Source organism: Amphimedon queenslandica, unplaced genomic scaffold (assembly GCF_000090795.2).
Source record: "Amphimedon queenslandica unplaced genomic scaffold, v1.1 AMPQUscaffold_13213, whole genome shotgun sequence".
NCBI classification, from domain to species: Eukaryota; Metazoa; Porifera; class Demospongiae; order Haplosclerida; family Niphatidae; genus Amphimedon; species Amphimedon queenslandica.
The window spans coordinates 29,135-51,543 of NW_003546551.1; the positions used below are offsets into that span (position 1 = coordinate 29,135).

The window sequence follows — 22,409 nt, forward strand, 5'->3', positions numbered from 1 at the left end:
TCATTGCCATTCTAATTCAATCCTTTAAATACCAGTCAATTGCTATAAGTTTAATAATAGATCTAATAGTTAATTAATCTACTCTATTGCCCACGTGCCACATGGTGATTCATGGCTGAGCAGTCCACGACTTGTAGCTCTTGTTTAAAGCTCTATACTGACCCTCGCGTCCTTCCTTGTCTTCATACTTATTGTCTGAAGTGCATTGAAGGACTCAGTGTGGATGAATCCAGTCTGACCTGCCCTCAGTGTAAAGCAAAGCACCAACTCCCTACAGCTCCGTATCCAGTGAATCTATTCGCTCTTTCAGACGTGGAGGAGGCTAAAGATAAGACAGGAGACTATATAGAAGAAGAAACTGAGTTGATATGTGGGTTTTGCACTACAGGTGATGCTGCCGTGGGCTACTGCATTGAGTGCGGTGAGTACTTGTGTGAATGCTGTCGTGATGTCATTCATAAGAGAGGGAAAATGTTTTCAAGCCATAAAGTAGTTTCAACCGGAGAAGCAGCATCCCTGAAAAGGGACATCATTCCTACGCCTGATAATTCTGGACCACATTGCACCATTCATGCAGAATACAAGATTGAAGTATACTGCAGGACTTGTGTCTCTTTTGTATGTTGCAAATGTGTATTGGAACATCCACACAAGGAACATGAGAACTTGCTAATTAGAGAATCAATTGAAGAAGTGGCTGAAAAGATGGGTTTGCTCTTAGAAGCTGCAAAATCCAAGGCTTGTAAAGCCGAAGCTTGTTTGAGCCTTTTGACGAAAGTTGAGGAACTAGCACTTGGTGAACAGCACACAGTACGCATGAAAATGAAAGCTTTCTTTGATGAACTGATGACAATTCTGGAAGATATATTCAGAGATGACAATAAGAAAATATCATCTGCAAAAGACAGCATTGCAATGATCCTTTCTCAAGTTGGAAGCTGTCTTTCCTTGAGCACTTGCATTCAAGACCAAATAGGAAATGATCGATATTTGCTGCTAGTTAATCAGTTGTTACAGTGTCTGGTCAGCATAGAGGATGCTAATTTGACTAGCCCTGTAAAGGAGGCATGGCATATTAACAGCACCAGCTATCACTTCAAAGACAAGTTAAACACACTTTGCAACCTGACTAACTTTGCTGAACTTAAAAAAGAAAAGGAGAATGCTACTTGCAGAGCTGCTACACGATTGGTTCCTTTCTCTGAAGTAATAAGAACCGATGCTGTTTTTGATCAACCTTTTGCCAGCCTTTCTTCAGAATGGTCCATAAATTGCTCAAATCATCCTGATTCCTCTCCACTGGTCAAAGGCATCACTGATAATAAGATCACAATAGAGTTTAGACCAAAGCATGAAGGGAAATACACCTTTCATTTGTCTCCAGTTGGGACTTCGTTCATTGTTAAGTTTGATGTAAATATTGTAGGCAGTCAAGGGCAAGTATCTAAGGCAACTAAACGTAGCAGTGAAGCTAATAACAGTCCACGGATCAGCAAAAAATTGAGGATAGGATTGGATGATCTAAAGTGAAGGACAAAGTTTAGGATACATATTTGTCAAAATCACTGTAATACACATGATTATGTAGGTAATAATTAAACTTTTTTGTCTGTTAATCAGTTTTGCAATGCTGTCATGCTATAAAAAATAGTAGATAATTATTAATTCTGGGGCGAGGCTTAAAATTATGCCCCACCTTTATGGGAGTGGTTTAAAGAAAAGAATCTTCGAGATTCTTGTGGAATCAAAAGAGAGAAAAGAGCTGCCAGCTTGCATCTGGAAAAAGAGAAAGAGGACAAGGACAGAGAAGGAAGAAAAGTCGTCGGAATAATCTCTGTAGAGATTCGAACATTTAATTGTTAAGTTGTTATCAGATTAGTATGGCTTAATATAAAGCCTACTCCTGGTGGCAATTTCTGAATTAATATATATATATACATAGTAGATCTATAGTTTAGTATTTAGCTTTTATCTGAAAGTTATCATGTCAGACCACAGACCATTGAACAATTTTGACTCTGGAATTGGCCCGTCTATTGTGAAAAGGATCCAATATGACATTACCAAGAGTGAAGCAGGTTGTGGTGTACCACCCCTTACCTACTCCATCAGTCCTTCCTCTTCATTCCAAGCTGCTTACACCAATATGCTATCAGACCTTGCTCTTGTGTTGAGTAATCCCAGAACCATGCATGTGTCAGGCACAAATTTTAACATTGAGATTCCTAATCTGATGGACGATCACATTTTAATCGTATTCCCTCCAGCCCTTCCTAATACTGATCCTACTACTCTTATTGTTCATATTTATGCCATTGAGATTAGTCCAGACCATCTCCTCACTTCCAAGGAGATATCATCTTGTTTGAACAGGTTGGATCAGTCTTCTCCACTATATAAGTCACTTGTGAATGTGGACTATAAGTTGGGCGTGTATCGTCTGGGTGAAGGCTATGATACCAAAGTATTGCAAACTGGAGGTATGTCATTACAAATTTACAATTACATTTCCACATAATATAATAAACATGACTGTATTTATGGGGGGAGGTGTAGATGTTCACTGTTTATGTCCTTATGCTATGTAGAAAGTTTGAGCCGATTCCAACTAAAAATTTTCGAGTTATGGCCATTTGAAAAATATGCCATTTTCTGAAAAATACCCAAGACTATAGCCCATGGGTTTTTCCAAAAAATGGCCCCGAAATGACCCCAAATTTTTATTACATTTTCTGATACATATTGATGTCCTTATGCTATGTAAAAAGTTTGAGCCGATTCCGACTAAAAATTTTCAAGTTATGACCATTAAAAAAATATGCCATTTTCTGAAAAATACCCAAGGCTATAGCCCATGGGTTTTTGGGTTTTCCAAAAAATGGCCCCAAAATGACACCCAATTTTTATTGCATTTTCTGATACATATTTTTGTCCTTATGCTTTGTAGAAAGTTTGAGCTGATTCCGACTTCAAATTTTCAAGTTATGGCCATTTTTAAAAGTATGGCGTAATACCTTAAGCCTACTATTTTTAGCATCTACTAAATTTAGCGATATTAGCGAGAGAGCTTTAAATCGCTAAATTAAATAGACGCCAAAATAATTATTATTCATTATAACGGTTATTATTTATATTTAATTTGGTTAAAAACGCTAAAATTAGTAACGCTAAACATGACTTTTGCTGATTTCGCTAAAATTAGTAGACGCAAATAATAGTAGGCTTAAGGTACACTATGGGGCTATCGTCCAAAGTTGGACCTGCCATCTTTTATTAAATTTTGTGATATACAAACAATGAAACTGTTCATTCTTTTCCTCCTAGAATACAATGCCGGGTCTATTCTTTATCTTATTGAATCCTCTAATGATGAGGCCTCAGGTATTATTCTAAGAGGCAGTGCCCCAGGGCAATATTTAGGAGCCCATTGTGTTGCTGTACTATCTTCTAATGGCCCTGTACCATTCAGCGACAGTAGAATGGATGAGGAGCTCACTCTTACTGAAGAGAGGAAAGAAGAGAGTAATGAAGAGGAGCTAGTAGCCCCAGCACACGACACGACTGTCAAGAGGAAAGGGATGGAAGAAGAGAATATATCACTCGAACCAAGAGAGACCTTGTCGGAACAGTATCACACTGTCGACGAAAAGGAGACAAGTGTGCAGCAAAAAGATGAGCTTACCGTTACTCACCTTAGTATCAGTAACCCTGAGGGAGGGATAGTATTACTTCAGAATCCTTCGCCTATTCCAAGTTACGACATAACAGAACTTAGTTTCTCTAATCGTACTCCGAGTTATTCGCCCTCAGCTCCAATATCAGACACCAATAAGAAGTTAGTGTATCCTACTACTCCTTCATTAATGCTACAGCAAAAAGAGTATTTTACCCAGCCCTCCATATCCCCACATAAGCAGATTACCAGAGACTTGGATTTACCTGAGAGCATTAAAAAGAAGAATCATGGTGCATTAATTTATGCTCAGCCTAAGGTAGTTGCATTATTATTTATCATTATTATTATTATTTTATTATTATTATTACAATGTATATTAGGGTTTTGTTGAAAAGCTATTTTCTGGACACTTCTCTGCTCTTCCAAAATGTGAAGATTTAGCTCAATACGACCAATTAGGGAAAGGAGGCAATGGTGAGGTTATTTCATCCTTTTTTGGAGGGCATAAAGTGGCACTGAAATATGTAAAAGTAATTGTCATACTTGATAGTTTAGTAAAAATTAATGATTTTTTATATTTTAGACTGGATATCGTAGAGAGACATTGGCGATATGGTCCAAGCTAGATCATCCAAACATTATACCTCTGTTAGGTGCATTTGTTGTTCACAGTGTCAACCAGCAACATTACTGTCAAGTTATGCCCAGGATGACCAGTGAGTTTATTAATTATCTTACACACTGAATGTTATAGCATTAATTAGGATCACTTCGTGACGAGTTTAAAGTAATAGGAGGAGGGATAATACCAGCGTTAAAGCTTAAAGAGATTACTGCCATGACTCTTTGGCGTAACTTTCAGAATGTTTGTCGTCAGGTTTTACTAGCACTAGACTATCTTCAAAAATGTGGCATTGCACTGCTGGACCTTAAAAGTATTTACTGTTATTATTATATTGTGCTTGAGTTATTAGTGCTTTAGGCTCAAACATGTTGACAATGCAGGAGCACTGCCAATGTAAGAGTATCTTTCAATGTCTAGAAGGTCACCGTTATTCTGTAAAACTGGCTGATTTTGATTTTGTTCACTTTTGTTCCAGCACCTTCACTAAATGCCCTAAGCATCCAATTAAAAGGAAAGATGACGAAGAGCTTTGTAGAATTTCTGGCACCCCTGAATATAGAGTGGCCCCAGAGGTACTTATAGTGATATAATGTGTTCATTGTTAGTTGCACTTGTTTAGAGAGCTTGTAAGGACTGTGGTTGTGAAGGGGTTAATGTTATTGGTCCTTGGAATGACGTGTGGAGTTTTGGTGTCTTTCTTTTAGATGAGCTTCGTGGCAGGTTTGACAAGAATGATACAACTGCTGAGGTATGTTAATCATAATTACTGTATAGCCACAAAGTTTCGAGGCAATAAACTTTCGTGAATCAGGCCACAAGTCTTTTTTCGCGAATTAACTTTCACGGTTCTTGTTTTAAAGCACACGTGTTTATGGGCAATACGGATATTTCACGGAATTAACTTTCGCGAATACGGAAAATCCGCGAAAACAGCGAAAGCTGTACCCTCGAAATTAAGTGGCTATACGGTACTCTCTCTTAGTCTCTTTTGTTTTTAACAATTTCCTTTCTGCTGTTTTCCCATATCATTATAGGCTAAAATGTTATCTGGCGATTTTAAAGGTAACAGTTCAAGGTTTGATCCAAATAATTGCAGCTATACAGCTGAAGTTATCTCAGTATTGATCAAGGTATAATTTTAAAATAATATTATTATGTATTTTATAGTTTTTTTATTTAGCGGATCAAATTATCATGCGAGTCTGAAAATGGAATGGTTGATGGAGTTTTACAAATGATAGATGCTTGTCTTAAGGTATCGTTTGACTTTATAAATAATGTTTTCAAAGATTTCTTGCTAGGCTGACTATACCGAGAGAGCTACTCCCGCTGATTTGCTTTGTTTTCCATTTTTTTCTTTTAAATAATAATCTGTTTTGTATGCTTTATAATCCCTCTAGTATTATTTTTGTACATTTGTAGTATTTTTATGGTTGTATTTGTAGTATTTTTAAATGTAGTTTAATAAACTACAGGCGTGGATCGATCACCCATCCGCTCCGCGTAGGCGCCTGGCAGCCCTGCAGTGAATTTTAAATTTACCTATGATGGAAGGACATTCTCTCAAGTGCAGTGTCTGTCTGGAGCTATATAACGATCCTCGTGTTCTACCATGTCTTCATACTTTCTGCCTGAAGTGTATAAAAGGCTTTTCGAATAAGGACTCGAGTCTGACTTGTCCTGAGTGTAGAGCTAAGCATGAGCCATTGCCAGTTTCTGGAACAAACTATCCAGTGAATGTCTCGATTCTGCCAGAGCTAGAAGAAGCAAAGTCAGGAGATAAAGGTAGCAGGATATGTGGATTCTGTACTGCTGGGGATGTTGCTGTTGGTTTTTGTGAAGATTGTGGGGAATATCTTTGTCAGTATTGCCGTGATTTTCACAAGAAAGGGAAGGCATTCTTATCACATAATATTTCTGCTATTGATGATAGCAATAGTACATTAGACTCTGTTGTGTCTTTTTCGAAGCAGCCGGCTAACGTCTCTTGTGTTCGTCACCCAAAGTATGAACTTGAGATATATTGTAGGGATTGTTCCTGTCTGGTCTGTTACAAGTGCATGTTTGAGCCGTCACATAAAGGTCATGACTACGGGTCTATAAATGACGTTAGTCAAGAGATTGAGCAAGAGATGAAATCATTGTCTGAAGCTGCGAGTTCAAAAGAGATCCAGTTTGAAGCATGTGTAGCTTTCATTGAGAAGATTGAGAGGGCAGTTATTTTGGAACAGGATAAAGTACGTCAGAAGGTTAAATCAATTTTCGATAACCTGATGACATTATTGGAAGAAGTGTTCACAGAAGATAACAAGACAATATGGGCGGTTAAGAATGATTTTCAGATGGCTCTCCCTCAGATTAAAAGCAGTCATTCTCTTAGTGCACATGCTCAAAGACAAATCGGACAAAATATTCAGTGTCGGTCACTAGTTAATCAATTGCTCCAGTGTTTAATGAAAATAAAAAATATCAATATTCCTGGAGCTATGGAAGATGTATTTCACGCTAGGAGCTCTTCTACTTCTTTTCAGAAAGAGCTGTTTGAACTGCTTAACTTTGATGATTTGCTGCGCCATTTGTTAGCCTCAAGAGATGAAAATGAATACGATACCGTTGTAGAAGATAAATGTTTTTGGGATGTTTCTTCTGACGAGGAGAGTGAGCCAGATTGGGATGAAATAGAAAAACTCATCGTGCATGAAACTCTACCAAGAGATGAAGAGGAAGAAGAAAAGGCATCATTCTATTCAGCAGATGAAGATGACAAATATCCTACAATAGTGATTCCTGAAGTTTACACCAATGAAGATGATGTAGAATATAACGCAATGGAAAGTCTTGCTATAAATGATGATGATTGGCGGCCACCTGACCCAGCTCTTCTTAAGGATGATGTAGAAGATGAGAATGAAAAAGATTTAGAAGAAGGGCCAGTGAGGGCCAGATATGAACCAATCCTAATAGCTGATTCTTGTACTGTTCCTTTTACTCGGGACAGGGTTAGAGCTATTGCTGTTATTGAGCAACCTTTTGCAAAACTAACCCAGTGGTCAGTACAATGTGTCAGTCATGAAGACCAAGGTGTCCTTGCCATACCTTTTGGTAGTAATAAATTTGGGATTGAGTTTTATCCTTCTGATAATAAAGAATATACTTTTCATTTATCTCCAGTTGGTACAAATTGTATTGTAGAATTTATTGTAGATTTTAAAAGGCGTTTTAATTTTGATTATGATTCATCAGATGAGTGGTAAATTTAATTGTGTAAAATTGTCATTTTCTTTGTTATTTTACTAGTATAAAGACTAAAAATTAGATTATATTAAAAATATGTGAGTGCCCTTGTGTACTGTATAGACATGAACATTTGTCATGTACATAAAAGGAAGAATGACCGTATGCCCATGATAGTAGCAGCAAGCAGCAGGTATGTACATTAACTGATATCACTTTAGTTCATGTTTCCCTAAAGTTATTAATAATAACAGAAGATGATTGCATCTTGTTAGTCTTGTCCCGCCTCTTCGTTACTAGCCATAATGTGTGGTCTGTTGTGGAGTCTATCTTATTAGTGTTAAGATATGATAACAATGTAAATGTTCACATTATACGTTGTGATTCAAAGTGGGATTCCAATAATAAAAATTAAAATGTGCAGTGTCTTTGAAATGAAAAATAACAAACAAAATTATTATCTATTACATAAAAAATATTATTGATTGCTCTATTATTATTGTACCTGAGAGGGACTGTCTAAATAATTTCTTGAAACAGTGTCTTTCTGACAATCTTGAATATACTCATGATGATTTCTTTGTAAAAGAACTCTTTCGATACAGTCCATTACAACATGATCATACTCAATGAAGTACTTATTATGAAACAGCCATTGTTTCTTACTAGAAGCCTCATATAGTCTTGGTAGATCACTTGAGCTAACAATACATATATCATGTACAACCTTTCTCTCCTTACAGATGTATCTGTGCTTTAATATGACATGCGTCCAGTCTCTCTGTGCTACCAGTGGTAGTTCAGTGTTGCTTGTTATAGAATGGAATCCACCAGGAGCCTCTGGTAGAGCATTCATCGTCGAAAAGAAAAACTCTACACCAGAGTGGACGTCGTTTAGAAACCTTAAAAGAGCGTGAGCTTTCTTGTTTGTTAGAATGAATTGGATGAAAGGGCGAGAGAAAGCGCTATTGGCTGATGCAGCACTCTTGTAGACAGTCATGTTGTAGGGTATTGGTCCTAATGGTACATCAGTTAGAGCTACCCATCTACCGTTATGCGTTGATATGACTTGATGAGTCAGCCATTTCTTTTTCTCGCCTTCCAAGTTCTTTGAGTCAATACCTTTAGAGATCATGTTACTTCCGTTCATTTTCACGAGCGTTTCCACTATCTCCCTGTTTGTCGTGAGTGGGAGCTCCGTCCCGTGAAGACTTATAACATACTTCCATTTCTTTGAGAGAGACATTAGTTCCTTGAAGCATTCAAAGTGAGCGTATAGTATGGACGAGCGGGCATACTTGACGTGTATTTGCTTCTCAGTGACAACAATGTTAGGAAAACATGAAGCAAAGTCACGGATCAACTGGGTCCATTTTGATGATGATTTCATGTCGATGTGAATGCAGTAATAATTGTGCGGTCTGTACAGATACTTGAGGAGTCGTATGTACTGTTGGACCCTTGTTTTCTTTTGATAGATGAGCATTTCGTAAGCTATTGGGAAGTCATGCTCGTACTTTGATGAGTAGGAACTACTCGCAAAGTCACGGTAGGTCTCAGAACAGTTCCTTATTAGCTGTCGAAGAAATACCGTGTCGGGCAGGCTGCTCTCCCATCCCTTTAGCGAGCTCCTCAGCGACTGGTAGAGGCTAGAGTTGTCTCCAGCTATGAGCTGGCCGCACATTCCCCAGGACGGTTGTAGCCGCGGTGGGAGATTTCCCTTCACTTCCATTAGCTGCTCCCGAGGGAAAGAATCAGAGACGCGGCAAAAATCTCTTTCAAGTGATTCGCTCGGTCTGGAAGAAGAGGATCCAGCGCCTTGGCTGCCGGTAATCGCTAAAAGTTTGTGATGGCCAAACTCTACGGGAGCCATAGAACGAAGGGCAACCTCGTGGCGGATCTGCTCTTCAATGCTTCTCGAGGACTCCAGCCAGTGCACGTAAAACATACCAGTTAACATGCCGAGGAATAGTAGGAAGATCAGTTTGAGAATGAACACACGGTTCATCATCATCTTGTTCCACTTCTGCTGGTGACTGTGTGGTGAAAATTCTGTTAAGAAAAGGAGGGGTTTGTTTAAAAACAGGGCGTGGCTCAATTACTTTTTTAAATTACATTTTTTGTTACCTTATTAGCACCTGGTATTTCATTATCACAATGTCACAAGGTTGTAAAAATTGATCTCGAAATTGATACATCAATAAACATAAATCAAAGAACAGTCAATTCACACACTTAGTTCTGCTGTCACAAAGATAAGCAAAATACAAATCATGAAATCCATAGTAGACTGTACACACAGACGTGTACTGTTACTGTACTATGACAGCATGTATGACAAGGAACCCACACACTTTACAAATTAAAGTGTTAACAGACACACATATACAACATTACCCTCTCTCTTTCTTTATTCATTTTACTCATATACATAATGTCTCTTTTATTCATTTTACTCATTAGTAAAGTTCATCATAAAAATAAGTGATAAAATGTTGTTTCAGACCTTAAGAGCTATACTACTACTTAAGACCACTCCCCCACTTAATGTCCCTGAGTCCTTGAAATGATCTCTTCAGTTCGTGAGGATCAGCCCATTGAGCATTGAGGTACGAGTCTTCTTCATCAGCTTCTAATTTCTATACATCAAAGGAATAACACAATAACAACACTTATAATAATGTAATTACAATCATTTTAAATACTGGAAATGCAATTAGAATCAGTTTAAATACTGGCCTTGTGTTGTACATTACAGTTTGGGTTTAAAGACATATTAGGCGAGTGAAAGACCCACCCAAACAGACTTCATTTACTAGCTATACCTAATGTACTATTGTGCTATTATAATGATTGTGTTGTCTGTAATAATAATATCATTAGTACCTTTAGTTCCTCTTGTCTGCGATATGCATACGACATCATTTCCTTCTTAGCATCTTCACTAAACACTGGCTCTCTTGCTGGGGCACCTTGACCTTTCTATTCGAAAGAAAAGATGACCACGATCATTGCAGAGCACATCACAACATATAGCCAATCATACAATAAAATAACCACAATACTATTTTCTTGCATCAATAATCTCCCTCATCACTAATGTAGTACGGTTTCTGGTTTACCTTTTGCAATTTAGCAATTATGGTAGTCTTCTCATTCCTGCCAATGAAATCTTGGAGCTTCTTACTCCTAGTCAGTTCTTTTCCAGCCCACCACAGCTGAGCAGTTGATTCCTCTAGAACAGCCAAAGATGCCTATACCAATTAATAAGACATATTTGGACACAGTATACTCTGTAGCACCTGTGAACCAGTCAGATCTTCTTGACCTTCAAATTCCAGTCTGATTGGGTCATAAGGGGGCAAATTCATTGGATATACTATCATTATTGCTCCTCTGAGCTTATCCAGTGAGTCACTGATGATCTCTTCCGTCATGCATACTTTGGCTGCCACTTGATTCTAGCCAAATGAACCAACACAACAAAACAACAACAACAACTGATTATCTATTTATCAACAATTCTAGGAAGCGTATTGCTCTCATAGTACATATACATGTAGACTATTGGCAAGTCACAAATGTATTATACATGACAAACTTGTACTTATATACATGTAATACTACAAGATGTAATACTACAACATGTAATACTACTTACACGATTACCAAGAGTACATAATATGTACCAAGAGTACATAGTATGTAGTCTTGCTATTACATTCACATACTTTGGAAATAGCTGCTCTTGCTTCACTGATGGTCCTATGCAATACTTCCTTCATCTTCTCATTCGGTGCTGCAATAGAAAAATAGAAAGTGGTGAGACTAACAAAACTACATGTATAATCACAGACAAAATAAAACACAAACAAATCAAATATATACATTATGTGTAATTTCAATAAGGAACTGATCCTATACGTATACCTCTTCCATTTCTCCTTCCAACAGGGTCAGGATTATCAGTGTGTCCTCCACATGGTATGCAGGTATCAGCATACTCATCTTTCAGTTTGAGGTCAATGATCTGCTCATCTGTCAGCCCTTGCATGTTAGGGGGAAGGAGTATCCCATGGGAAGATAACAGCTCAATCTCTACATGATGATCGATAATTATAATAATAATGGGCTCAACATTACTGAGTAGTGAGTGGACAGTAATTAGTGGAACAGTACAATTATGATAAGTTTAGCTTTGATGAACAAAGCATATGTGCTTGTGCTAAACTCACAATCACATAGGCTAGAGGGACAGAGAGAGAGTTATTTTGACTTGCAGTATTGATAGTTGAACATATGTAGCTTGAGTTCAAAGAAAACACTGAAATCCACAGACAATTAGATACAAACACAACAATAATGGAGCTATGTTAGTATAACAAGAACATGGAATCCATCTCTAAGACTACTTGTCTAGTACTAGCTACACATACTAAGCAGGTCACTATACATACAAGTACAGTATGGATGTGGAATATACTAATAGAAAGTGTAACTTAAAATTAAATATCCCTAAATTCCATACATGTCAAATCATGTCATACATATCATCTAATTATGGTTGTTCGTATCTGAAACAGCTGGTTGTTTTATTGATGCATTAAATTGGGTATAAAAGAGTTTCAATATGCTTAATTGGGCTAATGCCTAAAACGGGCATATTATGAGTATTATAGAAAATGTAATAGAGATGAAGAATTCTTTCCTAGTTGTTTTTGATGAAAATTGGTCAAAGTCCCCAGTTCAGGGGCTTTGGCCCAATTTTGGAGAAACTTTAAAAATTCATAAAAAATCTAATTTTAATCAGAATCAGCTCAAACTTGCTACACAACATAATAACATGTATATGTATCAGATAAAATTATAAAAATGGAGAATTGTCTCCTAGTCATTTTTGACAAAATTTGGTCAAAAACCCTGTACTATAGTACAGGGACTTTGGTTCGATTTTTGAGTAACTTTAAAAATTCATAAAAAATCTAATTTTAATGGGAATTAGCTCAAACTTGCTACATAACATAAAAACATGTATGTGTATCAGATAAAATTATAAAAATGAAGAATTCTCTCCTAGTCATTTTTGATGAAATTTGGCCAAAGATCCTGTACTATAGCACAGGAACTTTGGCCCAATTTTGAAGCAACTTTAAAAATTCATAAAAAATCTAATTTTAATCGGAATCAGCTCAAACTTGCTACACAACATAATAACATGTATATGTATCAAATAAAATTATTAAAATGGAGAATTCTCTCCTAGTCATTTTTGACGAAATTTGGTCAAAAACCCTGTACTATAGTACAGGGGCTTTGATTCAATTTTTGAGTAACTTTAAAAATTCATAAAAATCTAATTTTAATCGGATTCAACTCAAACTTGCTACACAACATAAAAACATGTATATGTATCAGATAAAATTTATAAAAGTGCAGAATTAGCTCCAAGTCATTTTTGATGAAATTTGGTCAAAGACCCTGTACTATATATATATATAGCACAGGGAGTTTGGCCCAATTTTGAAACAACTTAAAAATTCATGAAAATTCTAATTTTGATTGGAATCAGCTTAAACTGTCTAAACAACATAAGAACATGTACATGTATCATAAAAAATTACAAAAATACAGAGTTCTCTCCTAGTCATTTTCACAAAAAAGCATATAAAATTCACTAGTCTAAATTTGTTCCATCATTATTTATTAAAATAATAATAATAATAATAATAATAATAATAATAATAATAATAATAATAATAATATGCAAGTGTACCTTGACAGAGCCTGTCCACTTTCAGTCTCCCATTGTAAAGTCTAACCAATTGAATAATAAGATCTTCAACTGATACACCAACATTAGTCTCGTACAAGAAATGGCTCTCCTCTCCCTTTTTAATGTGAAGTTTCACCATGTCTTCTTTTTATCCCACAAATTTTGCAAAATGGCACCTGTTTTGACTAGTTATTAACTAGTTATAAAAATACAAAGGGCGTGGTTATTTCTAAGCCACACCCCTTTGAGATTTTAATAACTAGTTTAGGTTTTAATAACTAGCCAGTGAAATCATTCACTTTACAATGGCAGTGGATCATCTAAAAGCTGTTGGCCTTGCCATCAAGAAAAGTCCTAGAGCGATACGGAAGAAATTTGGAGGAGGAGGCGAGCAAAACCAGCACGAGAGTGAGTTTTAGCCTTTAGTGCTATTTAGGCCTACCGGCACTCAGCGCGTCTTCTCGTTCACTACTTGCTAACCGACATGCAAGCTTTTCCCTCCATAGTTCTCTATTTCTACACTGCTGACTAAATTGAGTCGTGACTTGGAGTAGCTAGCTAGCCTTTGCAGTTGTGTCCCAGCATGTGTAGCAGTAGTGAATTCCAGCCCTGTTATTATTATTGTGTACATGTATATACAACCTTTGAACAAATGGTATGATGTAAATTAAATTGTGGACAGGAGGCTGTAATGTTTAGTAGGTACAATATCGATAATCCTGGACACCTGCTGACACTGAATATGTAATGTTTAGCATTGCAATTATTGAATTTTTTATGACATTTTATATAGAGGGCATAGGGCTTCTAGCCTATTTCCTTACATTTTTATGTGCATGTACCTCAGTTGGGTGTTATTTTATTTATGCCGACACTGAAAGTATCAATTTCCTGCCTCTTCTTGTATCCATTCGTAGTACTCGATGAAGACTGGTACCATTCAGAAGATCCAGTGAAGAGTGGCGTTACTTTCTTTTGCAAGGTTAGTATACGATCGAATGGTTATTGTATGGTTGGTATCTCAACTATGATACACAGTAACTAAGCACTACTCACAGAAAAACACAGAACACCCATAATTTGTACATATTGTTATTGATTGTATTATCTTATGAAGTTTGTTTTCGAGAGGGGTCATTTTTTCTTTCATTTTAAACAAAGACAGAATAGATAAACATTAATTTTGTGTGTGTGTGTATTTTTAAAATGATAAAAGATAGGAAGGTAAATTTTGGACCAAGTGCAATCATGATGTCAATAGAAGCCAATGATGACCACTATAGATACCTTTTGATTATTCTAAATGTGTAGTATACTATAATATTGATAGTATATCACATTGTATATGGTCACATTGTATTTGCTATATTTCCTGAAGAATTATAAGCTTATTTGTAAAGTTATTGAGTAGCTAATAATGCTTAACAAACTATGTTGAGTATTTTGTTGTCATACTCTTATATTATAATACTAATGATGCATGGTATATATGTGTCTTGTATTCTATATGATGATGCTTATATGGTAACAATTATTCTTATTAGTATTTGGGAAGTATGGGCGTTCAGAAAACACACGGTCCAGGGTCAACAGAAGATGCTGTGAAAGCAATAGTGCAAGAGGTAAGCATGTCCATACTTTATATCTTATGTATACAAGAATGAGAGTAAAAAAAGAACTCACGGAATATATTGTTGTTGTTGTTGTTGTTATAGGCCAAAGTGAGGGCAGGAAAGCTTCAAAAAGTTAAACTGACGGTTTCCTCAAAGTTTTTGAAATTAGAGGATGCCACCAAACAGGTTAGGCTATTTGATATTGTTATCTCAGTGTCACTGATGATATGTAAAGAATCAGTTTCCTTGTTTGCTTTTAAAACCTGCAAGCTTAGAATTATGACTCCCAAGCTCATAATGATAACAAATAAATATTGCTAACCCGAGACTAATGAAATTATTTTCGTACACAGATTAAACTGGACGAAATACCACTCTACAGGTGAGCCATTGTTTGTGACAGTTATTGCAATGTATAAGTATTAATATAAACTGTTATCAACTGTTAATAGATGATAATGGATTAAAATTAGGTGCTAGAATGTTGATGAACTATTTTTATTTCTATTATTATAATATTGATGTATTTTTATTCATTGAAATTATTATTTTGTTTGTACAATTGCAAATCCGAATGTTTATTCATGTCTTTTTTGTATTATTGTCTTTCTATTGTTATTATTTTTGTAAATTAATGTTAATGACTATAATTGCTAGGGTTTCATACTGTACTGTTGATCCATACTATGACAAAGTGTTCTGCTATATTGCACGTAATGGAGAGACAAAGAAACTAGAGTGCCATGCTTACCTCTGTGGAAAAAGATCAAAAGTTAGTATAATGTATTTGACTGATATATGAAATAAATGTAGACAGTTGCCTGTCTTTAATTTGCATGCTAAGCTGTCATGACATCTGAGTTTAAAATGTATTTTTTAAAATGGTTTATAATTAACGAAAAATAAAGGGCAATGTATCATCAGCAGCTTCTAAAAGTACATAAGTATAGGGAGCAAAAATAAGCAGCAAAAATAGGCAGCAAAAATAGGCAGCTTAATGAAGTGTAGCTTAAATATAGTCAAGTTATTTCACGTAAATTTCATATAAGAAAACAGGAACATCTTCATCATTAGTGCCCTGGTCACCACACACCCTCAGCTCAATATAATCAGTAGTGCTAGCATTGTACTGCCTGTAGAACCATGGTAAGTATGGTGATGAACAGCAGTTTGCTTGTTCAATGGCTATACAGCCCTGACCATCCCAGAGTGGATCGGCACTTCCTCCTTCACAATAATAATTGTTTCCAATAAATGAAGGAACTTGTTGTGAGCTACCAATAGTACATGGACAATTGTATTGCCCAATATCATAAATTGCTGAGGTACCTGATGCAACAAAAGTCCAGACATGTTGACGAGGGGATCCACGTGTAATACTCACACCATCAACATAAGTAGAGTCAATATTGTTGCGTTGAGGGTTACCATTAAAAAGAGCATCAGGAGTAGCTTTTGGATATCCCTCTACTCTACCACAAATCTGTGAATAACTGATGCCATTAGTAAAAAACTTGGCTGGTGTACAACTACCAGTATTAGTATCTGGTCTGCCACAAGATCTCTTCCCTCCTATAGTGTACTGCCTAAACCCAGTGGGACAGCTCTGTGTAGCATCAGACATATCCAGATATGCTACTCTTGTCCATCCTCCTCCTGAACCACAGAGCTGGTCCATGTTACAGTAGATAGTGTGACCACCAGCATGATAGTAACCTGTTGCACTGTTTGGATGCGCCATCTTAATGTCATTACATGAAACAGGCCCTGTAGATGTAACGAGAGTAGACTCATTTTGTAGCTCCAGTAATTTATTTGCTACTATAATTATGTCATCAACAATTGCAGCAGTAGATATGCCATTCCCTTCAATATTAGTTAGACTACCAACTATGTCCATGAGCATGTTAGCCGAATCCTTTGTTGTATTCAATATCTGGTTTATGTTCCCTGTAGTGTTAACATCAGTATAGCTGTATATATCATCGACTTTCATTGCAGTGTCTTGAGCCACATTAAATATACGGGCACTTGTATTCGTTAGTTGGTTGACTTTCATGCTCAGCTCCGTAACCTGTGTTTGCAAGAGGGTGTTGTTCTTTACCAGCTCATCGGTCCATGTGCTATAGACGACAGTGCAGTTAGGAAGGTTTCCTGTAGTAGCAGAGACTCCACTTGATGTTGAAGCAGTATTATCACAAACGGGGAGTGTGTTTAAATGTGTGAGAGTAAGGCCAGTAATACCAAGAAGGATAACAAGACCAAGGAATATCAGCAGAGCTACCACTATCAATATGACTGTACCAAATTTCCCTACAGATACTAATCCCTGATGCTGAAAACCTCCACTGGTCACTACTGGTCCAGGCTTATACCCAGATTGGTCATCATAGTCTTGTAGCTCTGTAACATCATAAAGATTCTTTGTATCATCCTCTTCCATTTTGGGGAGGTTGTTTGCTCTTTAGTAGGTGTTACCTGTAAAAGAAATGAATTTTATTAATTGTAGGCACAATAGTGAATGAATTTTTTTTTATTTTCATGGCAGTTTATGTACATGTATATGCAATATAATCTGTTATTTCTCTTAGGCAGAAGCTGTGACACTGACTGTTGCTCAAGCATTTAACATTGCATATGATAGTTGGAAGGTTGGTAGATGTTATGGTGATGAAATTCTATAACTGTTACTGATTATAGGAACAGAAAAAGAAAGTACCTGAGGAGAAGAAAGCAAGCAGTAGTAGCAGCAGCAATGCCAGCAATCATACAGGAGGAGGAGTAACTCCTGTAAAACAATTACTGACTCAAACTTCTCAGGAAACTGAAGATTTACTAGGTAAAGAAATTTTAATAATTATTACCGAGCTGAAAGCAAAAATAGTAATATAGCTAATTAACTATAGCAAGAGTAAATAATACCTACAGAGAGTATCCAACGGCCCCATCTCAGCTGCTGCAAGTGTGTGGATTTCTAGGAAGTCACGTTCAGTATACTTCTGTATATTATCAATGATAATGTTGTTATAACAACACATCTGTATAAACATTGATTGAAAACTACTGAAGTATGCGGAATGTGACTTCCTAGAAATCCAGTTAATCCAGTAAATCCACTAGTGCTGGGCGATATTGAAAATTTTGAAACGATACGATATGATACGATATTGCCTAAAACTTGATGAGGATATCGATATTCTTTATCGATAAGTTATTAAGCCACACCCATTAACTTTAATATTACTAAAATGGCTAAATAAAGCTATTTCTGAGAACAATTATTATTGAAAAACATTATAAAAACATTCTTTGGCTTCATAATACTTCAGCTACTTCATCTACTTTCCAAGAAAATACATTCTAGTAATTTTTGAGATGTTACTCCTATAGTTAATTAACCATTTATTAAGGTTATGTAACCATTTTGTGGGCGTGGCCTCGTTATCGATATTTTCTTCAAATTTTTTCGATATTGATAAGTATCGATACCGCATTATATCGATTAAATATCGTGAGTTTTGATATATCGCCCAGCACTAAAATCCACACACTAGCAGCAGGCCTCAATAGGGCTGTTGGATACTCTCTGTAGGTATTATTTACTCTTGACTATAGTGTAGCAACAAGAACAAAATAAATATATAAAATAAACAGAAATAAGTTAATGTCCACTGTCTGACTGTTATATCAGGCTCTGTACTATTCAGTTTTGTTGCTTTACTTGCCTTGTAGGTGAACCTATTTTAAATCCTGTACCATTGTCAAGCCCACGAGCGCCTTCTCCTACTCTACCACAGGTTATTCCTGAGATGACATTTGACCTTCTTCCTAGCAGTCCTAAGCGCCATGAAGACACCAATCCCTTTAGATCTGGAGGGATGCCAATGTCTCCGATGATCCAGCGTCATAACACACAGCAAACCGAACCATTATCAGCTGATGCTCTGGAAATACAGACAACACTGTCAAAGGCTAAAAGTTTGGTAAGTCAGTTATACTACGTTTACACTACGGAACTGGGCCAAACCGTGCTGAGCCAGGCTGGTTGGCCCTGCTGTACTTACCATGCTGGCCTGGTTTGGCCCAGCTCACTTCAGCTCAGTTTGGTTACTATTTACACTATCAAATGAAACTGTGCTAGCCCACTTTAAACAGGGCTGACTCAGTTAAAGAAGCTAGTGTAAACATAGTATTAGATTTGTTATAGATAAAAGAGTTTATAAATTGATGTTGTAAATATTAATACATGTACTGTATTTATTGATGTGATGGTCAATTTCTCATTTCCTTCTTATCACAATAGAACTACATAGCTGTTGAAGACGAGTTGGATGATGAGTTTCAACAGTAAGTATTAGTGATTCATAATTATTACATATAATAAACTTTGGGTCAAAACTATATTTTAAAAATTAGATCTCTACTCTTGATAGATCTATAGCATGATCTCTCTTATTTTATATACCTCATGTCTACCCTTTACAACAATAATAATATCAACAAAATGCTCTTGTTTTTTTACTTTGTATAGATTAGCTGAGGCCAGATCAAACCCTCATCTGTTGGATATTGGTGAAGTAGATCGCTCACAAGTCAGTGGAGATGTAAAACAATATATGCTTCTTGGAGACAGATCTTTTGAAGATCTTTCACGATCTAAATCACACGATGATTTCCTGCGATTGTAACATGACTATGTACACATTACTACAATTTAGTGCAAATTGTGTCAAAAATTTAGTGGCATGCCTCATTAATTATTTAATGTTTTCCTTTAATTCATTATTTCTAATTGCTTTTTAAAAATTTTTGCTTCCTGCCTATCTTTTTCATGCCTCATCTAAAAATTATTTGTAAAATTTGGTGTGTTACTTCCTAGGAATTGCCAATTGGTAATTTTTAAATTATTTATGTATGCAAGTAAAAATAGTAAATAAAGGGCAGCATAATTATGTTTTTTGGGAACGTATAAGCAGCTTATAGCAAAAGTTAGCAAAAGTTGTTTGTAAACAAGTAGGAGTGTAGCAAAAGTTATTTCACGTAAATTTCATATAAACCAACAGGAACATCTTCATCACCAGTAGACTGGTCACCACACACCCTCAGCTCAACATAATCAGTAGTGGCTGTGTTCAAGTTCCTGTAGAACCATGGTAAGTATGTTGATGAACAACAGTTGGTTTCTATGGGTAAACAGTCCTGACCATCCCAGAGTGGATCAGCACTTCCTCCTTCGCAATAATAATTGCTTCCAATAAATGAAGGAACTTGCTGTGTGCTACCAGGAGAACATGGACAATTGTATACACCTCCAGCAATAATACTTGTTTGTATTGTTGCAATAAAGGTCCAGACATGTTGACGAGGGGACCCACGTGTAATACTCACACCATCAACGTAAGATGAATCAATATTGTTGCGTTGATTGTTACCAGCGAAAATGCCATCAGGGCTTGTTTTTGCAAATCCTTCAACTCGACCACAAATCTGTGAGTAACCAATACCGTTAGTAGAAAATGAGGCTGATGAACAACTACGACTGTTAGACTCAGGTCTTCCACAGTATCTCTTCCCTCCTAAGGTGTACAGCCTAAACCCAGTGGGACAGTTCTGTGTAGCATCAGACATATCCAGATATGCTAGTCTTGTCCATCCTCCTCCTGAACCACATAACTGATCCATGTTACAGTAAGTGTTTTGATTGTTAAGATTATACCAACCAGAAGGACTGTTAGGTAGAGCTGCCTTGACGTCTTTGCATGAGACTGGTATTAAGGAATTGAAGAGAGACGATACATTCTGAAACTGAAGTATTTCTCCGACCATGATTAGTAGATCATCGGTTACTCCAGCAGTAGAGGTAGCAGTGTCTTTAATATTGGAAAGAGTAGTAATAATGTTCACGAGCCTTTGAGCAGACAGTCCTGTTGCCTGCTGCACTTGATTCAAAATATCTGAGATATTGACTAGCTGCTCATCCATTGCTGAACGAATGTCATCAACTTTAGCCTCTGTGCTTCCTAATTGCTGTGTCACCTGGCTAAGAATACCGGTTTGCTTGTTTGTGCTATTAGCAAGATCTTGAATGAGATTTCTGGTATCATTATCTCTTTGGCTAAGAAGCTCTCGAGTTAGATTGAGAATCTGTGAGCAACTATCACCATTGCTGCTAACTATGCCACCAGTACTAGCTCCTGTACAATCACACGTGTCTGCTACATTCAACTGTGTTAGTGTAACACCATTCATACCCAGGAGTATTATAAGGATAAGGATTATGAAGGCCTGTATGCCAAGGAGAACAAAAAGAGTTTTCCTTCCAGCTGGGACAGTGTCATGTATCTGTAGATTAGGTAATGGTCGTTCAGGGAAGTCATCCTTTCCATCATATTCGTGCTCAACCTCATAAAGATTTTTGTTATCATCAATCTCCATAACTGCAAAGAGGAATATTTAGCCTTGTAGAATAACAACCTTCTTTTGTTGATTCATAAAGAGGTGTAACTTTATTATGAGATTCATAATTTGTAATAGGAACAATGGATCTTCTGGTTTAAAATAGTATTCACAATAATAGAATAGTTCATGTGTAGTGTCTCACACCCTCATGTTTATTAGCTACCACATGTAGATCTACATGTATATAGACTGTCAAAAGCAGCGATTGGTCCATTATAGATGATTAGTCAGTAAAACTATTGTCTACAATTCAAAAATGCTCAAAAATATAAGTCATGGTCTTGTAACTACTGGAAGGAGCACAATTTTGATCAAAACACAGTAAAAGCAAGAAATTTAACAACCCCAATCATGTATAAAGGTATAAATCTAATTGCTTCTTGTTCATTTAGCTTATGTTACAATAGATTCTCTGATATGTGTATGTAAACCAGGATCAAAATTAGTGTTGTTTTAGTTACAAAATTTAATTTTAGTTTAGTAATTATTAGTTTTTTGTCTTTTTAATTAAATTAGTTAGTTTATAGTTTAGTTTTTCCCTCCTATCAAGAGTTTTAGTTAGTTTTAGTTAGTTTTTTTTCAATCAAAAAAATTTTAGCTAGTTTGTAGTTAGTTAACTAAATCTTTGCATGCTCATAGTTAGTATTAGTTTTAACAAATTTAGTTAGTTATTTTAGTTAAATTGTTTGAACGGCTATAGAAATTGCTTGTTAGTCTTTAAAAGTATCTCAGTTTCTAGTGTTGCTCCACTTAATCTGTTCCTTCTGCCTGATGAGCAATAACCAGCAACAGAAAACACTCTTTCAACGACAGTGGATGATGCTGGAATTGACAGTACCTCTTGAGCTATAAGTGACATTTTGGGATATAAGTGGGAGTTTTGAGTCCAAAATACGAGAGGGTCATCATCACTTTTATTCAGTTTTAACTGCATGTAAGCATCTAATTCATTTCTGTCTTCAACTGGTTCTATGTCTTCATTTTGCAGTTCCATAATCATCTGACTCAAAAAACGAAACTTCTTTAAAG

General features: G+C 36.3%; 6 protein-coding genes across 6 annotated transcripts; 4 read left to right on the plus strand and 2 right to left on the minus strand.

Moving 5' to 3' along the window:
• The first annotated feature begins 111 nt into the window (after positions 1-111).
• Positions 112-1,530, plus strand: LOC105313810 (E3 ubiquitin-protein ligase TRIM33-like). Its single transcript, XM_011407537.1, has one exon. The coding sequence runs from the start codon at positions 112-114 to the stop codon at positions 1,528-1,530; it is 1,419 nt and encodes a 472-aa protein (XP_011405839.1).
• Positions 1,531-1,693: 163 nt separating this feature from the next.
• LOC109584390 (uncharacterized) lies at positions 1,694-5,756 on the plus strand. Its single transcript, XM_020000131.1, has 10 exons — positions 1,694-2,480; positions 3,325-3,992; positions 4,057-4,206; positions 4,260-4,392; positions 4,441-4,611; positions 4,659-4,873; positions 4,921-5,049; positions 5,336-5,431; positions 5,482-5,556; positions 5,603-5,756. The coding sequence occupies exons 1-10, from the start codon at positions 1,985-1,987 to the stop codon at positions 5,666-5,668; spliced, it is 2,199 nt and encodes a 732-aa protein (XP_019855690.1). The 5' UTR covers positions 1,694-1,984; the 3' UTR covers positions 5,669-5,756.
• A 42-nt stretch (positions 5,757-5,798) lies between these two features.
• Positions 5,799-7,662, plus strand: LOC105313811 (E3 ubiquitin-protein ligase TRIM56-like). Its single transcript, XM_011407538.2, has one exon. It carries the CDS (start codon positions 5,846-5,848, stop codon positions 7,553-7,555), a length of 1,710 nt encoding a protein of 569 aa, XP_011405840.1. The 5' UTR covers positions 5,799-5,845; the 3' UTR covers positions 7,556-7,662.
• A 247-nt stretch (positions 7,663-7,909) lies between these two features.
• On the minus strand, positions 7,910-9,624 carry LOC100641472 (N-acetyllactosaminide beta-1,6-N-acetylglucosaminyl-transferase-like). The gene has a single exon (XM_003388701.2). The coding sequence runs from the start codon at positions 9,547-9,549 to the stop codon at positions 8,032-8,034; it is 1,518 nt and encodes a 505-aa protein (XP_003388749.2). The 5' UTR covers positions 9,550-9,624; the 3' UTR covers positions 7,910-8,031.
• Positions 9,625-9,952: 328 nt separating this feature from the next.
• LOC100641599 (UPF0769 protein C21orf59 homolog) lies at positions 9,953-13,503 on the minus strand. The gene is made up of 7 exons (XM_003388702.3): positions 13,309-13,503; positions 11,466-11,633; positions 11,267-11,334; positions 10,838-10,996; positions 10,658-10,789; positions 10,422-10,517; positions 9,953-10,174 (listed from the first exon to the last, which is right to left on the minus strand). Exons 1-7 carry the CDS (start codon positions 13,445-13,447, stop codon positions 10,058-10,060), a joined length of 879 nt encoding a protein of 292 aa, XP_003388750.1. The 5' UTR covers positions 13,448-13,503; the 3' UTR covers positions 9,953-10,057.
• A 56-nt stretch (positions 13,504-13,559) lies between these two features.
• On the plus strand, positions 13,560-19,767 carry LOC100640843 (low density lipoprotein receptor adapter protein 1-A-like). Its single transcript, XM_003388696.3, has 11 exons — positions 13,560-13,716; positions 14,226-14,290; positions 14,853-14,930; positions 15,024-15,107; positions 15,275-15,303; positions 15,579-15,693; positions 17,513-17,572; positions 17,622-17,760; positions 18,654-18,904; positions 19,225-19,268; positions 19,453-19,767. The coding sequence occupies exons 1-11, from the start codon at positions 13,614-13,616 to the stop codon at positions 19,607-19,609; spliced, it is 1,125 nt and encodes a 374-aa protein (XP_003388744.1). The 5' UTR covers positions 13,560-13,613; the 3' UTR covers positions 19,610-19,767.
• Positions 19,768-22,409: the final 2,642 nt, after the last annotated feature.

What these genes read in the sequence shown, in the direction of transcription:
- LOC105313810 (XM_011407537.1), top strand. Translation starts at nt 112, where the DNA reads ATGGCTGAGCAGTCCACGACTTGTAGCTCTTGTTTAAAGCTCTATACT.
- LOC109584390 (XM_020000131.1), top strand. Translation starts at nt 1,985, where the DNA reads ATGTCAGACCACAGACCATTGAACAATTTTGACTCTGGAATTGGCCCG. An exon ending in AATATAGAGTGGCCCCAGAG is followed by an intron (nt 4,874 to 4,920) that starts GTACTTATAGTG and finishes GCACTTGTTTAG; the next exon opens with AGAGCTTGTAAGGACTGTGG. An exon ending in TGATAGATGCTTGTCTTAAG is followed by an intron (nt 5,557 to 5,602) that starts GTATCGTTTGAC and finishes ATTTCTTGCTAG; the next exon opens with GCTGACTATACCGAGAGAGC.
- LOC105313811 (XM_011407538.2), top strand. Translation starts at nt 5,846, where the DNA reads ATGATGGAAGGACATTCTCTCAAGTGCAGTGTCTGTCTGGAGCTATAT.
- LOC100641472 (XM_003388701.2), bottom strand. Translation starts at nt 9,549, where the DNA reads ATGATGATGAACCGTGTGTTCATTCTCAAACTGATCTTCCTACTATTC.
- LOC100641599 (XM_003388702.3), bottom strand. Translation starts at nt 13,447, where the DNA reads ATGGTGAAACTTCACATTAAAAAGGGAGAGGAGAGCCATTTCTTGTAC. An exon ending in CAAGAGCAGCTATTTCCAAA is followed by an intron (nt 10,997 to 11,266) that starts GTATGTGAATGT and finishes TCATTTGGCTAG; the next exon opens with AATCAAGTGGCAGCCAAAGT. An exon ending in TAATTGCTAAATTGCAAAAG is followed by an intron (nt 10,518 to 10,657) that starts GTAAACCAGAAA and finishes TCTTTCGAATAG; the next exon opens with AAAGGTCAAGGTGCCCCAGC.
- LOC100640843 (XM_003388696.3), top strand. Translation starts at nt 13,614, where the DNA reads ATGGCAGTGGATCATCTAAAAGCTGTTGGCCTTGCCATCAAGAAAAGT. An exon ending in GCGTTACTTTCTTTTGCAAG is followed by an intron (nt 14,291 to 14,852) that starts GTTAGTATACGA and finishes TATTCTTATTAG; the next exon opens with TATTTGGGAAGTATGGGCGT. An exon ending in TGTCAAAGGCTAAAAGTTTG is followed by an intron (nt 18,905 to 19,224) that starts GTAAGTCAGTTA and finishes TTATCACAATAG; the next exon opens with AACTACATAGCTGTTGAAGA.